Source organism: Acomys minous (assembly GCF_964271855.1).
Source record: "Acomys minous genome assembly, chromosome: 2".
NCBI lineage: Eukaryota > Metazoa > Chordata > Mammalia > Rodentia > Muridae > Acomys > Acomys minous.
Genome location: NC_140484.1, coordinates 41,384,744 through 41,402,833, shown reverse-complemented (window position 1 = coordinate 41,402,833; position 18,090 = coordinate 41,384,744). Strand labels below are relative to the sequence as shown.

Below are 18,090 nucleotides of genomic sequence, written 5' to 3'. Positions count from 1 at the left end.
TCAATGGATATTTCGTTTTCCTCTTGCTGAAGGCATTCTTATTTATTTTTTTATCTTTAATGTGGTTTATAATCGTTTCTTCTTCCCATAAATAGAAAGGAATTGCAGTCAAAGCTGAATAGCTGCTAGCATACCAAAGGAAAGGTTGAAATGTGAGAGAAAATGTTCATCTTCTCAAAACACCATTCAAACCAAAGAATACCTCATACACAGCTGCGTGTGGCAAACCCAGGGGCACCTTGGAACCCATCAGTTGGTGAACAGCTATGTTAGGGTGCAACACTTTATCTCAGTTAACCTTCCTAAGTCTCTAACGGAGCAGCAGTGTTACAATTTTACAGATGAGAACATTTGTATGCAAGCCCACAAGATATTTTCCTGAATAAACCCTGTCAGTTTAGCAATGGAAGATCCCGTTTTCCTACCTCTTTCTGATACAAACCTTACGCTCCTTTCATTGTGATATGCTACTTTCATGGAATGTAGTAGCCATTTAGAAGTTTTTGGTAGGGGATTTTGTGCATATTATACACACATATAAGCTATTGACGTAACGTAAGGGGACTAATTCATTACTTAGGGGAAACGGTGATTAGTATGGAGCCATCTAGGCTCTGGAATGTCATAGTAAGCTCTCACATGTAAACACCTGAGAAACCTTGGAGCAAGCAGCTCAGCTAGAAGCCTGGCTCCTTTTCCCACTCTATATTGGTTTATTGCATGACAAGTTGGGAGTGCTGCATAAATAATCATACAGTTTTTAAAGTTTGATGCTTTTAAAGACAGTCTTAAAGGGCTGGAGAGGTGGTTCAGTAGGTAGGAGCGTGTACTGTTCTCCCAGCGTACTCAGTCTTGGTTTCTGGCACTCATGTGAGGTGGCTCACAACAGCTTATATGGTCAGCTCCAGGGTGTCCTGATGCCTCTGGCCTCCCCTGGCTGTTGAAATGTGATTCCATAAGAAAATATAAGACTCCTGTAAAGCTGAATAGCGAGTCTGTATTTCTGGGTGCTGACTGCAACTTTTATATTTGTTTAATAATAAGCTTTACAGCACAAGAACCGAGCAATTATTACTCTAATCTTAACTTTCTAAGCTAACTTGACTTCCTCCCAGTATGCATCCCAGTGATGCTTGTACTTTGTAGCTTCCCTGCTCCAGTTCCTCCGTCCTGATTTTCTGGACCTCTTCCTGTGGCTGAATTTCCTGCTAAACCCCCTACTTCCTCTTCTAACTCCTCCTCCCCTATCTGGCAGGAAGTCCAGCCCTATTCTCTCTCTGCTCAATGATTAGCTAGAAGCTGCCTTATTAGCACACAAGGGGACAATTGGAGAGCAGACTTTATATAACCTTGAGACAGGAGATTCTCAGAACAAGGATTTACAACCATATATGGGACATACAGCAAACAGCATTTTAATTACACAATAACCTTATGCTAACAGGATCTTGCCCAAAGCATGTGGCGGTGAATTTTACCTTCTTTATCTTTTGTGCACAAAAACCATATCCTGGTTGACGCACTTCCAATAGCAAGAACACTTAGAGAGAGAGAAGCAGAACTACAGAAGGAAAAAAAACAACAACAAAAACAAAAACAAAATTAGTACATTTAATGACTTTCCCAGATGGAGGAAGTATGAACTAGGTCTTTGATGGATCAGGTCTTGGCTTCCATTTTGGCATGTTTGGGCCTGTATGTTAGTCTCTAAGTTCAGAATGGTGCCTCTAACATGGCGTTGGTCATGCTAATGTCTCACTGCACTGTTATATGTGAGTTTGAGTTTTCCCCAACCACAGGCTGGTGTGGTGCCACTGGAATGCTATGCTGCAGTCAAGAAGACACAATGCACGTTTGTTAATCCTAATCATTGAATAGACAATGGTTTAGTCCTATCTTATGCCCAAATGTCCCTGAGCCCCTGTGAAAACAAATGGCCACTCTTCAAATTCAAAAACACCATGTAAGTCTGTGTTGTTGACGGATTATTTCTGTGATCACAAATGCATTACCTGGTAGAGAAAAACCACTGAGATGTCTGTAAACTGATGGAACAAACATCTGTGACAAAAGCAGAAGGAAGCAAGAGGACACTTGAATTTGAGGGCCAGTGGTGCGTGCTAAGGACCAGCTGCTCCAATTGTAACTTACACTAATGAGGAAGACTCACAAGGTGATTCCATTCTAAGCTTAGAATCTATCGGGTGCTAGAAAAAGGGAAATGATTGTGACAGTACAGGATGTCAAGCAGTAATGGGGGTGAGCAGGGAGTGGCGGGGAGAACAAGGTAACGGGTGAGTAGGGCAGCTTAAAGAAGTTGTAAGGCCCTCAGAACTACCTATGGAATTCTCCCCAGAGCAAAGCTGCCCTGGGGGAGGAGCATCTGGGAAGCAAGCCAAGGAGACAGCACAGGGTGGAACAGACTGGGAAGGGCCAGGGAGTTCAGAAGAAACTCCTGCCTTTGAAACTCACAGTTATCAAGTGGAGCAATTCTAGGATGTGGGATTCATGCAGTTCTCCCAGGACTCACACAGGGGAAACTCATTTAATGAAAAATGTTCCAGGGATTGTACAAAGGTCACACTCCTGTAAACTTACAAATCAGAGGGATTAACAAATTCAAGAAGAGTCTCTGTAGAGAGTTAAAGTGCTCCAGAAGATATACCACCTAAACAGGTTCAATTTTTTTCAGATGCTTTGTGCATGTGTGTACTTGCATGTGTGCATGTGTGTGTGTGTGCACACATGCGTGTGTGTGTGTGTGTGTGTGTGCGTGTGTGTGCACATGCGTGTGTGTATGTGTGTGTTTGCAGTGTGTATATTGGGATGTACGACAGCACATGCATGTATATTTGGACTTTTTAGCTATTACATATGTTTATGTCTGGGTGTATCTGTAGGTGCCCACAGAAGCCAGAAGAGTGACTCCACAGGAGCTGGAGTTACAGGTGAGAGTTAGTTACATGATGTGGGTGCTGGCAACAACATTTCAGTCTTCTGGAAAAGCAGAAAATGTTTGTAAACAGTGAGACATCTCTCTAGCCCCAGTATGTGCATTTTTGAAAATCATTTTCCTATAGAGGAATTGCTTTGTGTACAAATAAAACAACTCAGTAATTGCATGATATTCAAATTCTATTATGTCTTATAACATTAGCAGGCAGAATTCTCAGTATAACACAAGGGCAGGCAGTACAAATAAGGCAAAGACAGTAAGTACTGCAGTCTTGTATTAAAATTGAAAGGATTAGTATGAATTCAAGAAATTATGCCACCTTTGTCTACTGGAAACAATTAGAAGCAATGACTTCTCATGTGTCTGTGCCCATGGCTAAAGTCCAGATTAGTTCTTAAAATACTATTTCCTAAGGAAAGAAACGAGAAGGTCTTAAACAAGTGGTTCTCACCATCCCTAACACTGCAACCCTCTAATACAGCTCCTCATGTTGTGGTGAGCCTCAACCATAAAATTTTTCATTGCTACCTCATAACTGTAATTTTGCTACTGTTATGAATTATGATATAAATATCTGATATGGAGGGCATCTGATATGCTACCCCTGTGAAAGGGTCAGTCTACCCCAAAGGTATTGCAAGCCACAGATTTAGAAACTTCTTCTTAAACAAAGACTCACTTGAAACTCGGGTCTACAAGAGGACTGTTGAGCATTTGACACTGGTGTGCTGAGAATGGCTCAGATGGCTGTGGTCAGGGCAAAGGGATCAGAGCTGGTCAGATGCACCCATTGGCCAAAGCACCATGTGGCCCCCTGTACAATGAAACACACCAGTGTGTTTAGATCATGAGATCAAGATAGAAAAAAGTTCCTTTGTCACTTTTGGAAGATCTCTGGAAAGCCACTTGTTAGTCTGAAAATCAGCAAAGGGGCAAAAAACAGAGAGAAATAGTACAAGTCACAAAGGGAAACCATTGTGGGGCAAACTGCCTTGAAAAGGTGAGGCCTAGGGCAAGACAGGGAAGTCCAGACAACTGGAAGGCTATGTCCTAGCTATAGATATGCCCATCGTTCAGTCCTTTTATTGCAAAAGCCATTTCAGTTCTTTCCAGAAATACAAAAATAAAATAAAATAAAATAAAATAAAATCCCACATTTAAAGTGAGATGCTGGAGTAAAGGAAAATGGGATGAGGCAGAGCTGATGTTCAACCTACAAATACAAGTCACAAAACCCCATGTACTTGCTGAACATGAAGAAACATTTCATCGAGAGCAGTGCAATTGCAAGTGAAAAAGAAAAAGAAAAATCAGACACTGTTTGTGGAAAGTGCTGTCTCATGTATCCATGAAAGAAATCTGAGAGTAACCTCTAGCTGTTTCCACTGATGTCTGAAGGCACTTCATCCTGGGCCCACAGCATGGTGTGGTAGGACATTTTTGAAGGATACATGTGTGTGTGTGTGTGTGTGTGTGTGTGTGTGTGTGTGTGTGTGTGTACGTGTGCATGAGAGTGCAGGTGCTCATGGTAGCCAGAGGAGTTGAAGGTGATAATGAACCACCCACTGAGGATGGCAGGAATCAAACTCTGGTCCTCTGGTAGAGCATATCCTCTTAACCACCAAGTCATCAGCCCCAGGCCTGCTTCTTTCCTCTGAAGCACTGTTTGAAAACTCCTGGCATCTTTTGGGATTCTTCAGCTTAGTGAAAGCCTGGTATATAACTCTGTTGTAAGTGGTTTTCTCTCTGCCTGAATCTGTGTGCACAAGGATTTCATTTTCTTTTTTATGAGAGGAAGTAAAAAGAAGGAGGAGGAGGAAGAGGAGGGAAAGTACACCAAGATGTCAATCTTTGAAAAGTCACAGCTATTCAGATATTAGGAGGTGTTGATGAAAGGATCTTGCCTGAGAGCAGTAGTGTTGGAGCAACAGGTGAATCTTCTTTCAGACTAAATTCATAGCTCAGAAAGAAGGAGTTTGGTTTGTTGAGCAGAAATTCTCAGCAGGGCCCACTGGATATAGATCTGGGTCTCCTCCAGTTGCATTAACTCTGCCTGGAACTCCAGTTACAGCTTTTGGGAAATAACCCAATGTGTTTTGACCTGGAGTGGATGGTCACTAGGCTCTAGAGAATGGACAGTCCAAAGCTGCTTTGCCCTAATGCTCTTAGAGACCAAATGTAGCAGTGAAGATATGTGCTTTAAACAGTTTGTCTCAGCACTTGCTTCATTTTGCCTAAAGAGGAGACTTGATACCTAGGTCAGGTTAGGAAGCCCTGAATGCTGTAGGAGTGGGGAAGATGAAGAATTCCAGGAGGACTCCTAGTTTTCATGGTTCACAGACAAACTTTGAACATGAGATGAAAAGTCAATTTGATTTTGTCTGATATTTTCTTATGGTTGAAATGAAGGTGTACACTTTTTTTTGGAAAATATACCATAAAGATAAAATGTTCTTCCTGAAACATCATGGCAAGAGTCTTGTGACAGCAACATAGCCGATTACCAGTGATATCACCCTTGGTCATGTGACTAATGCTTGCATTAGTCAAGAGTTACGGGGACACAGCTAGTTAAAGAGCATGGGGGAAGGAAGGAGAGAAGGAAGTAAGAAAGGACCACATACCCATAGAATCTGATAAATCTGAAGATTAAAAGGCTGAACAAGCTAAATACCCGGAGCAGCCAAAGATATTGCTTCAAATTCAATGGCCTGCAAGCCAGGAGAGCTGATGGTGACAGCACTACATTTGGGGTAGTGAGTCAAAAGCCATGCTTTTGTTAGATTCCAAAGATGAAGACCAATGTCTGAGCTCCAAGGAGGTCAGGTTAAATCCACTCCTCCTGTTGGCTTGGGACAGCAACATAGCCTATTAACAGTCCTTGGTCATGTGACTAATGCTTGCATTAGTCAAGAGCTATGAGGACACAGCTAGTTACTCTCAACTAGCTAGTTTACCAGCTCAAATGCCAACTTGAATTACTCTTACTCACTCACAATAGTGTTTGATCAAATAGATGGGTGTTCTTTGGCCCAGCCAAGTTGATACATAAAATTAATTGTAACAAATAGAATCACCTGGTTTTCATGGTAAAGTTACCTCTTCTAAGATATAATAAGCACACTGGACCCAGACACAGACATGTTGAGATTATGACGAAATAGAAAGAACAAAAGATTCCTAAAAGTTGGAGAAATAACAATCAATTGTAGGTGGAGTTACTCAATAGAATTCTGGAAAAGAAAGCAAACTTTGAAGAGAAGATTGGTAAAGTAGACATATACTTTAATAAAAATAACTTTAGATTTTTAAAGTTGTCATTGTGTGTGTGTGTGTGTGTGTGTGTGTGTGTGTGTGTGTGTGTGTGTGTGTACATGCATGCTTGTGAAGGCCAGAGGTAAACAATCATTTTCATTTACTGAGTCATTTTGCTGGCCTTAGTTTCTAGATTTTGTCAATTTTGCTATGTTTATATAAAATGTTAACGTAGAAAGAAGGTGAGGGGTGTGTAGAGGCTCCCTGCAAGTCTCAAAGCAGTTTAAGACAACCTTACTTGAAAGTAAAAGATTCATAAGTAGCCTCATGAGCATATAGCACATAATAATATGTGGCATATTCTAAAGATCCCTGGTCTCTGACTGTGGGTGTTTCCTAGCAGTGGATAAGGACGCTAAGCTACTAGTGCTACAGAATAACATATCTGATGAAGGAGAGCTTATTCAGACTTCCTCTCCTCTCACCAGAAATCAGCAGACCTGCCACACTCCCAATAGCTCATCAAGATTTTCAGTGGGCTTGAAACTGAGTTGCCACAGCAGTTATAACCAGTGGAATGCTAGTAAATATTAAATTGTGCTGAATAAAAGCTTGCAATTAATACCATTTGCTGATCTCTACCATTGTGACATGAAGTCATTGGTGTGATGTTACTGAGTGCGGAGTTTAGTAGACATCTACAGAATGTTATCCAAACACATGATACAGAAGATGCTGTTTAAATCACTGATGGGACAATGACTATTTTATACTATTTTTTTTTTTGAGTACTGAGGCTTGAGTCTAAGGCCTTATACATACTAGGTAAGCAGTATACTGGTGGACTACTTCTCCAGTTTGTTATCTTTGCATTTTTAAATCTGTTTGGTATATAGCTATGTTCCACATACTGCCAAGTCAGTCAGCACTGATCCTCCTATACAATGGTGGTTCCATGAGGTCACAATGGGTCTGAAGAGCTCCCCTCACTTAGGGATGTCATGGTCATTGTGACATCACAATGCATAATTCCTAGTGTGTGTGGTGATACTACCAGTCTTGCAATAGCACAGTGTACATAACTACATATAGCACACAATAACATGCTGATAATAAAAGACTGTATGTGCATTTACATGTCCATAGCACTATCCTTTTTATCATGTCCAAATGTGTCTCTGTGTGTATGCAAAAATCAACCTTCTAGGTCTCATATATCCTATGGTTCTCAACCACACCATTTTCTCACTCTTAATTTAATCTCCTTTCTTCATAATCATGGGCCAAAGTATACATATACACAGCTAATGTGCTGCTAAGAGTTAGTGTTAAGTGACTGAACCTAACACTTAAGTGATTAAGGACCACGTCTTAGGGTTTTATTGCTATGAAGAGACACCATGACCACAGCAACTCTTACAAAGGAAGAGGTTTAATTTAGGATGGCTTACAGCTTCAGAGGTTTAGTCCATTATCATCATGGCAGGAAACATGGCAGTATCCAGGCAGACATGGTACTGGAGAAGGAGCTGAGAGTTCTACATCTTGATCCACAGGCAGCAGAAGGGGATTTGTGTGACACATTGTGCATAGCTTGGGCATAGGAGACCTCAAATACTCCACCCCCCCCCACAACGACACACTTCTTTTAACAAGGCTACAGCTACTCCAATTAGGCCACAACTCCTAAGTCCCTAAGCATTCAAGTGCATAAGTCTATGGGGCCCATACTTATTCAAAGCACCACAGACCACGAAGGTGGAAATTGCTTGATGGCCAGGAGTATCTTCTGCCACCATGTTTATAGCCTTGAGAAACAAGAACATAATGACAGAGATTCCTTAAGGATGCTTTACTGGAGGAAAAGAGACTAATAAATATTCAAGAAGGACCTCTTCAGTGGAAACTTCTAGTGACTTGGACTGGAGACGATATGTCATGCTCATCTACCTCTGCACCATGCCCTCCACAACCAGAGAATGACCAGCAGAAAAAAGCCATTCTGCTTGCAATTCACTGCAATCTCTCAGGAGCTTACGTGGTTCAAGAAATCAGTCTCTGTTATCTAATGAGAGAAAAAAGGATGAGGCAGCTAAGAAATTCCTGGAACCTCTAGAAGAGCTGACTGTAGGTTGAAACCATCACCAGAACAAAGCCTCAGTATGAGTGAACCTACCAGTGAATGTTCCACCTGTCTGGAAGAAGCTGTGTGAAAGCTTTAGGGTACAGCAGGTCGTACCATATAGGCTTGGGTCAGTACATCTGTGATGTTGACACAGTAATAGAAGTTCCTAGAAGTACCCAGCAAGCATCCTCATCATTAAGTGATGGATACACGAGGGCCACTTCATCTGTAACAAGTTTAACACTGGCTCACATGAGTCCTGAAACTTTCATAGTTGTCTTCCATGATATGAAATGGCTTATGCATATGAATGTAGCAATTATGAATCTGATGCTGGCATATCTCTCTTCCTCATCTCACTTCACTTTCTCATCTTGCTTCTGACATCACATGACACATCAACTACTTGCACTTAAATCTATGCCTCAATTGACTACTTGTGTCAACTCCAAATTGATCAGAAGCCAAGACATCTTTAGAACTCGCTACAATTTTTGAACTTTTATTTATAAAAGCACCCCTGGAAGGAGGTATTCTATGCTGCCACTAATACATAATGATAACAGATAGTCTTTGGTGAGAATAGTTGACCTTCAATATCACAGGATTCACATATATAGGTTCAACCAATTCTCAGCCCACAGTCTTTCTGAGCATCTCTGGTTCATAAACTACAATGGTGAGGTGGAAATTTTAGAAAAAAAAAACTTAATTGCATCTGGACTCAACAAATTTTTCTTGGTGTTATTCACCAAATTATATAGTATAAAATCACATCCTAGCATTTGCATTGTATTCAATATTGTAAGTAATGTGGGAATGAATTAAAGTATACTGGAGGATGTGAGTGGGATAAGTGCAAATACCATGCCATTTTAGAGACAGGACTTGGGTATCTGCACATTTGGTGTCTGAGTGGGTGCTGGAACCAATCTCCCACTAAAGGACAGCCATCTCTGCTCTGCCAAGTGGTGAGCCACATGTACATGCACTGGTCCAAACACGAACCAAATAAGACCGGTACTTTCGTTGAGCCTAGGGTGCATAATACAACACTGAGATTTATAGTCATCAAGCCATGTGCTCAAAGCCATAAAATTAGTAAGAGGCCAAGTAGCTCAATATGCATCAGGTCTACTGAGATCTTGCTGTGGGTACATGAGGAAGGTGAACATTCATTTAAAAGGTGCACATACCTGGGATCATGGAGAAGGTGAACTCATTTTTTTTGACAGTTGGGCTGATGGAGCTGCCAAGTCTGCAGAGAGAGAGAGAGAGAGATGTGCTGGCAACAGTTGAGTATTCAAACCTGCTGTGTGAGCTGGAAGCAAGACTCTGCTCACAGATTCTGTGTTTGATGTATAAATAAATAATACAAATGTAAATTATAACCCCACTGTGTCCTCCTCCTTTTTCTGCTTTTGGATATAAGAAAGCATCTATAAACATCAGCTCCTGCTGGATGCTTTTTGTGGTACCCTCTCAACAACAGCCCACTGTCTTTCTGAGCATCTTTGGTTCATCAGCTACAAACAGTAGACACAGCCTGTGAAGTGGAAGATGATGTCAGGAAAGGCAGCCTTACCTCCTCTCACAACCTAGGCTGTGTACAAATGATGAGCAGGGCTGTACCAGAACTGTGCACATCAGAGGCTCCCATTCTGTTCAAGGATGAACTGAACTGAGCTGTTTCCACAAGAGACATTGACAGGGTGCATTTGTGGAGAATGCCCTAAAGAGAAAACTACATCTTCCTATACCAAATCCTGCTTTCGGGTTATTGACATTGTAGTTATGGCTAATTATAATGCTAGGGCCCTTTAAATGTCAATTTCAGTCGCAGCTTGGATGAAAGCATGTGGATATATATCAGAGCAATCAGAAAAACTTTTAATTTAGAAAGACAGTCAGCTTTCTCTACTGAAGTTCCATATTCCTGCAATTGCTGTGAAAGAAGAAAACTAACACAGAGATGAATAATTTGGTACCTAAAGGTTGCCTTTTCTCCCTGGAAGCCTCTGTAAGGAGAAGAGGGTAATGTGCTAGGTCATACAATGGAGCTTTCTCAGGTGCCCTCTTGGCGAACTTTGTGTTCAAACCTAAGCAAACAACATCATTATAATCTGAATAGAGAAGAGCTGCTGCCAACCAGCATCCAGCAGTACTGAGCTTCTGCCTGTGTGAAGGCCATGCCTACATCCTGCTGGCTCTCAGCAAGTCTTTGAATATTAACTCAGGAAGCCCAGAAAGAGTTTCCTAGACAACTGAGAGACCTGTGCATACTTGAGAAGCAAAGTGTTAATAATTGAACTGAACAGAACAGAACAGAATGGAATATTAAGTCTAACAGGAGCAAGTAAATAATTACACTGTAATGTTTTGTAAAACTAATGTACAATTATAAAAAACGTTTTTGCTATATATTCAAATAACATTTTAAAAAACACGAGAATCACAATGCTTTACTCAAGGGTAACCACGTTCTGTAAAAGAAAATGGATCGCCCCACCCCTGACTCTATTATGAAAGCTGGAGCTCCTTAAGAGATGGATGAGTATGCTCAGATTATGAGGGATAGAACAGAAAATTCACACAGATGTGTTTCATTTCTCAGTTATCACCTTCTCTGTTTAGATGCGCCAGCTAAGGAACAGATCACCACACTTGGCCAGGGCTGGGGCTAGGTGACGTAACTAAAAACACCCGTGGCACACACTGTGAGGAGGTGCTTTGCCGACATCGGATCCAGCCTTGCGATGCGCACAAGCTCCTGAACGCACATGCCACTCAAGCACAGTCCCGCACGCAGCACAGTCAGCTGTGGGACTTGGCTGGATAAGGTTGAAGTCTGACATGTCTGGATAGCCATGTTTATACCTGGTCTATAATGGTGGACTCCCCTTTCTCAGTGGGGTCTTCGCTCCATCTTGTCTGCTGTGCCCAGATCTTGTAAAAAGTGTCTCATAGCACTCAAGGAAAATTACAGGTCCTACCTACTCTTTCCTGATAAGGAACCTTCTTTCAGCAAGCATAGGGAATTCATGGAAGTATCCCATCCTATTCTGAGGAGTTCCAAGCCTCCAGCAAATAACCTTTAATAGTACCTAGAAGTTATCCCCTCACCCATAGGGTAAAGAAGAACTGCTTTCTCATTCTTGTGATAGGACCTGATGCATGTTACTGCATGTAAATGAGGTACTGTAGATGAAGTATTCTGGCATCCTTAGCCCTAGTGAATCAGACACATTCACCCTCAAAGCCTATCCCCACTGCCCAATGGTTATAAATAAAGGCTGCTGGCATGCTTGCTCACTCTCTTGCTCGCCATTCCTCCACCATGACCGTCTAAGACTCCCTTTATTCTAGGAGGGGAAAATGCCACTAGGCACCTGGTGGTCAGGCTGTGACAGCAGAGTGCCTCGGCAGCCGCTCCACCACTGCTTGTTCAGTGCTGACCACTGGTGAAGCAACAGCTGGGCCTGTGTCTCACTGAACCTGCCTGCCAGCTGGGTTCAGATATCTGCCTGCTTCCTCTGCCGTGCTTGGGGCAGCGGCCCAAACAAGGACCTGTAACACTTTCAGTATCGTCACAGGCTTGTGGAGTTCCTAAGTCTCCAGTGCCTTCAGATACCAACACTCTCATTCTAAAAGAGCTAAACTGTAAAGTGGAAAAGTCATTTTCCACCTCCCCAGTGAGACTTGGGAACCTGGCCTAGTGGCCAGCCACCGGCCTCACCCTGAGCTCTCTAAGCTTCACCCTGAGCGAGAAACAGGACCTTGAGACCTTTGACCTCCAGGACTGTCCATTCTTGTCTGGAGGCAAGCAGTGCCTGAAACAGCCCACTGGGTGTGGAACCCAGGCCACTCTCTCTGCCCCCCTCCCCTCCAGATGCTGAAGGAAAGACAGTGAAGCCTGAGAAAAGCAGTTTCAGTTCTGGTCTGTGCGCTGTAGCATCCAGACTACCTTTTGTTCAAACATCTGTCAATCAACTCAGCTAGTATGTATTGAGAAATTGATATGTACCTTGCTACCCTGTGTTTCTGGATGAAATGAAGATTTACATCTCTCACTTTTGCTGCAGCAAGCCAGACAAAAAAAATTTTTTAAGGATCATTTTAAATTAGAGCTGATGGATTTATGAGAATGAATGGGATAAATCCCCTGGATTTGTGGGTAAAGCTTCAGGATGTTGGGCGTTCCAGAAAAGGTTTTGACTTTGGATGGAGGTGTGTGGATTCTAGGGGGATCAGAGGGCACCAGCAAGGAAATAGTTAACTAGGGGATTTAGGTTAACATGAACCACTCAGATAATAGTTGGGATAAAATTTGAGGCAAACAGACTCTTAAGCCACTAGAAAGGTCCCAAGGCAGGAATTTACCTGATAAAAAGTAATGAGGAGGGAAGCATGGTGAAAGGCTAGCAAATGAGGAGTGGGGCTGGAGAGATGAGCGTGTACACCAAACAGAGTGAAAAGGATTCTGAAAGATGAGCCTCCATCAGAGAGGGTCTGAGCAAAGCCTGTAGGGATAGCAGGGTGCATCTGCCTGCTTTGCTCACTCTCACTGGGAAGGGCAGAGTGAGGAGATGAGCTGGGAGGCTGCGGTGATCTAAGCTGGAGATCCTAGTAGTCGAGTGGACAAGCAGGGAGAGGTGACTGTATTTTGAGATAAAGCCACCAGAACTCCCTGGTGGGTTGGGGTAAGAGAAAGAGAGTAGGAGGGAATCAAAGGAACTCTTAACGTGTTGGGTACGGTGACCACGAGAAGGAATTCTCCAGGAACTGTGATGTATGGGAGAGCAGATGTGTGTGTAACATCTGGCATTCTGAGTTTCGATATGTTCAAGAAGTAAGACTCTGACTGGATGCGGTGAGAGAGCGGGGGTGCATGTGTGAGCCAGGGAGAAGCTGAAGCCAAAGAAACAGATTCTGGAATCGTCAGCATAAGGCAGTGATCTGAAACTATGAAGCAGAGTGATATCACTAAATAGAGGGAAAAAAATGAAAAAATGATTCGAGGATTGAGCTCTAAAGTTCTCCAATGGCAAAGGGACAGGACAGAGGAGGCATGAGCACAGAGGCACAGGCATGAGGGGTTAGAAAGGGAGGTCTGAACACCAGGAGAGGGGCTGGCAGGAAGCTAGGCCCCTAAGCTATAATGTAACCCTTGTTCATAGTCCTGAAAAGATGAGGTGTGGAAGGAACTTCAGGAGGGAGATGTGGAGGCCATCAGGGAATTTAGGGGAGGGCAGTAAGAGTTGCGTGAAGGTGTGGGACAAAGATGGACGTGAGAGTTGAATATAGTGGGATTAGACAGAATGTTCTTTCTTTAAAAAACATTACATTTATTTGTTTGTTTGTTTATTTGTTAATTTAATGTGTGCATCAAATATGTGTGCAAATGTGTGTGTGTGTGTGTGTGTGTGTGTGTGTGTGTGTGTGTGTGTGTGTACGCGCATGCTAGCGTGCATGCTTGTATAGGCCAGAGGACAACCCCCAAGGGTCCAGTATGTCTTCTCATTCCATTCTGTGACACATGTGTATATGTCATTGCATGCACATGGTGGTCAGAGGACAACTTGCTGGACTCTCCTCTCTTCCTTTTTGATGAGGGTCCTGGGCTCTAACTCAGAGCATCACATTTGGTGGCAGGTGCCTTTTCCCACGGAACCATTTTGCTATCTTTTCAATGTTATCAAGAAGTTTCAATAATCAGCAATGCTACAGGAATGGTACTTTGGCTGTTAGATGAAACTGGAGTCAGGAAGGCATTTTAAATATAGGATCAGGGAAATAAGGAAGGAAAAAAAAATCACTGTGTGCTTGAACTTTAGTGGGTACTGGCTTTTACTGATCAGATCATACTGCTGTAGTACTTTGCTGTTTGCATCCAATCTAGACAGGAATATCTGTATAACCACAGCAAATAGTTTAAGCTTTGCATATAATCATTGAATTTAGTATTATTTTCTTTGCTAAAAAAAAAGTCATATATGTTAAAAACACAAGTTAGGAATTTAAGAATTATCTCCTTGGTCTGGGAAAGTGGGACACAGGTCAAGATTCCAGAGTGTTCTAAAGAAAGTGGGGTTGATACGGCTATCAGCCTATGAAGAAGTGATTGCATGATTCTTGTCAGTGGCACTGCCCAACCTTGGAAAGTCATCATTTCAGGGGCTCTATTGTAATGCTCTTGTTTTAGTTTGATTTTTGTTGTTGTGATATCCTGGGAAAGAGCAACTTAAAAGATAGAGAGGGGTGTGTTTCCGTTTATAATTCCAGTTTAAGGCCAATCTTTGAGGAGAAGTCAGGCCAGAAAGTCAAACAGCTGATCATATGATATCTGTAATCAAAACCAGGGCAGAACGAATGCCCCGTGTTCTCTCTCCTGATTGTGCTCAGCTCTCCTCCACTCTTAATACAGAGTCCCTGATCACTGGGCTCCACGTCTTCTCACATCAGCTAAGTAAAGCATTTCCTACAGACATGCCTATAAACCGACCAAATGTAGACAATTTCTCACTGAGACTTCCCAGGTACTTCTGGGTGGTGCCAATGTGTTTGGGCCTCCAGAATTAGTAACCAAGAGAGTGTCTACAGAAAGAAGAGCAAATGACCACCTCATTTGTTTTCCTACTTAACGAAACTGTTGATTTTCCCCACCTCCTTTATCCTAGGTAGAACAACGGCAGGGAAGGGGTAAGGCAGTGGCCGAAGGAACTCTGAAAAAGCATAGCTTCCTCCAGTCTGGGTCACCTTCTTTCTTCTCCTCAACAGTCCATATCTGCCTACACCCCCGGCTAACATTCTTTTCTATCCTCTTTGTATCAACTAATTAGGGAGATTACACTGTACTGACCTCTCCAGACTCCTGGTGGGTTTCCTGCACAAAGGCTTGTTCCTTGCCCAAGTTTCATGCTGGCTTCCCACTAGCTGTGTCTCTAGTCCCTGTAGTCTTCATCAGTGATCTGGATTGTCTGAACTGACCCTAACTCTCCATCCTGTAACCAGCTATGAAATAGCCATTCAAGTTTCTGTTTCTAAATGTAATGATTACTGTTTCAGAGCTTCCTGTCCAAAATACATCACACAATCACCCTTGCTCCTGCTGACTAAGGACATATACTACCCACTGGACAGGACATCCAAAACTAGTTAACCAAACACCTTTTCATGCTTTCCTGCAGGAGACATGGTAAAGACACAAAACTTTAAGTGTCTTTCTGGAAAGGCAGAAGCAGCCATGGGAAAAGAAAACTATGCAGCATTTTCTGTCCTAGTAATTCAGTGTGTTGGGTTAACAAACACTTTGGGGTTGCATTGATTCTAAGGGCAACTGGGAGAGTGGGTCTAGCAATTCTGTATGCTGCCAGTCAGACTTTAATCAAGCTTGAAACACACATTAACTCACTCAACACTTAGGAAAATCACAAGAAGTAGTTGCTGCATTTATTTCATTGCTCCACTTTTTTTCTTTAAAGTTGGGAGATTTAGGCATTGAAATAGAATCACATTTTAGAGAAACAGAACAAATAAAGTGTTAACGATGGTTGGGACCAAAACAATTTAGCTCAAGAGTCGAAAGATACACACAGTATGTACTCACTTCTAAGTGGCTTTTAGCCATATAGTACAGGACAACCACATTGCAATCCATAGACCCAAAGAAGCTAAGTAACAAGGAGGACTCAAGGGCAGATGCTTAACTCTCATCCAGAAGTAGAAGTGGAATAGACAGAAGTCGTTAAAGAGAGGAAACGTGTTAAGAGAAGAAGCATAGAGAGAAAGGAGATTCAATATCAGACCTGGGGTGAGTGGGGACGGGATGACAGAGGGGCCTGCAGAGAGAAAAGAAGCCTTGGGTGGGGGCTTCTCTGTAACAACCTAGAGACCTACAACAGGCTAGGCTCCAGGGAGGGTATGAGGCTGACTCTAGATGAGACTCCTAGTAGCATGGTCATGAAGACTGAAGAAGACACTCTCTAACTACACACAACTCCTGGTGGAAGGAGGGGAACACCAACCTACCCATAGAAACTTTGACGCACGACTTGCCCTGCCTACAAGACGGGCAGAGACAAGGATGGAGCAGGGTAATGAGGAAATGTCCAGCTGTTGCCTGGCCCAACCTGAAACCCTCCCATAGGAGACCGCCAGCCCTTGGCACTATTGATGATACTTTGCAGTGCTTGTAGATGGAAGCCTAGCATGGCTGCCCTCTAAGTGGCTCCACCCAGCAGCTGATGAAAGCACATTTCCATTTAGAGAAGCACAGCCAAACATAGGGTGGAGAGTGGGGAGTCCTGGGGAAGAGTGAGGGAAAGGATGGAGGACTCAGAATGGACACGAGCTCCATGGGAGGACTGACATGGCCAACTAACCAAGGCTGGGGGTGGGCTGTGGATATTGGGGATCCATCCAGAGACCATGCATAGACTGGACCTGGGCTCCCTGCACAGCCATAGCTGATAGGCAGCTTGGTCATCATGTGGGTACCCTAGCAATGGAAGTTGGATCTGGCTCTGACATGGACTCTCTAACCTGCTTTTGTTTTTTTGTCACTTTCCCCTTCCTCACTGGGCCACAAGGGAAGGGGATGCCCTCGGTCATGATGCGACTTGGTATGCTGGGTTGGGTAGCTTGGGGTTTCCCTTCTCTGAGGAGTAGGAGAGGGGGAAGGAAAAACAGGGAGGGAGGTGGGAGGATGGGAAATGAGGGAGAGGCCTATGACCAGGATGTAAAGTGAATAATTAATTTAAAAAATCTGAACCCAATAAAACTATAGTAATAGGGTTACTACAGCATTATTGCAGGTGAGACCCAGTTAGGCAGCACTCACATCACTTGTCATATAATACTATTTTTCTAGGGACATATGGAAAGATGACCACCTCAAATTCCTTTGAAACTTATGATCTTGCTGTGTCTCATTCAGATGAAAGCATAATTAAGTAACTAAGATTCTCATGCAATTGAACTTCTAATAAAGAGGTTGGAGATGTAATTATTCCTTTTCTGGGAGCCAGTTATCCATATCTATTTTTAGGTGCTTGCCTGTGACCTCTTACATATTTATTGGGATTCAAGAGCTCAAATTTAGGTCATAAACTTACATATCAACATTTACCCCACGGAATACTACTTAGCTATTAAAAACAAGGAATTCCCAAAATTTGTGGACAAATGGATTGAACTAGAAATGATTATAATGAGTGAGTTAACCCAGAAGCAGAAAAAGTCAAATGGTATATACTCACTTATATCTGGACACTAGCCCAAGGGGCATGTCCCATGAGAGTCTTCACTTACCAGGAAAGTGGGTCAGAGGGGAAGACTTCCTATTGGGACTCTAGGTGAGAGAAGCAAGGGAAAATGGGAAAATAGAAGGACTCAGAGGGTACTAGAAACCTACAAGAAGAACATTATGATGGGCAGATCTGGGCCCAGGGGTCCTGCTCAATCTATGGCACCACCCAAGGATAATACGGGCAGTAAACGTTGAACCCCTACCCAGATCTATCCAATGGACAGGACGTTCTCCACAGTTGAGTGGAGAGTGAGGACTGACTTTGACACGAACTCTGGTGCCCAATATTTGACCAAGTCCCCTAGATGGGGAGGCCTGGCGGCACTCAGAGGAAGGATAGCAGGCTACCAAGAAGAGACTTGATATACTATGAGCATATACAGGGGGAGGAGGTCCCTCTCAGTCACAGTCATAGGGGAGAGGAGTAAGGGAAAAATGGAAGGGAGG

General features: G+C 43.0%; 1 protein-coding gene across 4 annotated transcripts in view; it reads right to left on the bottom strand.

Moving 5' to 3' along the window:
• The window catches only part of LOC311590769 (uncharacterized protein), a gene marked incomplete at its 3' end in the record, with an annotated part of 119,918 nt that extends 102,242 nt beyond the window's left edge, over nt 1–17,676 (bottom strand). For all 4 annotated transcript variants that reach the window (XR_014776979.1, XR_014776980.1, XM_084770030.1 and 1 more), the window contains exons 1-2: nt 17,594–17,676; nt 9,533–9,594 (exon numbers count right to left, since the gene is read on the bottom strand). Coding sequence is in view for 1 of the 4 variants with exons in the window: in XM_084770030.1 (XP_084626156.1) it covers nt 9,533–9,594; nt 17,594–17,622 (91 nt within the window). The remainder of the gene's footprint in view (nt 1–9,532; nt 9,595–17,593) is intronic.
• Nucleotides 17,677–18,090: the final 414 nt, after the last annotated feature.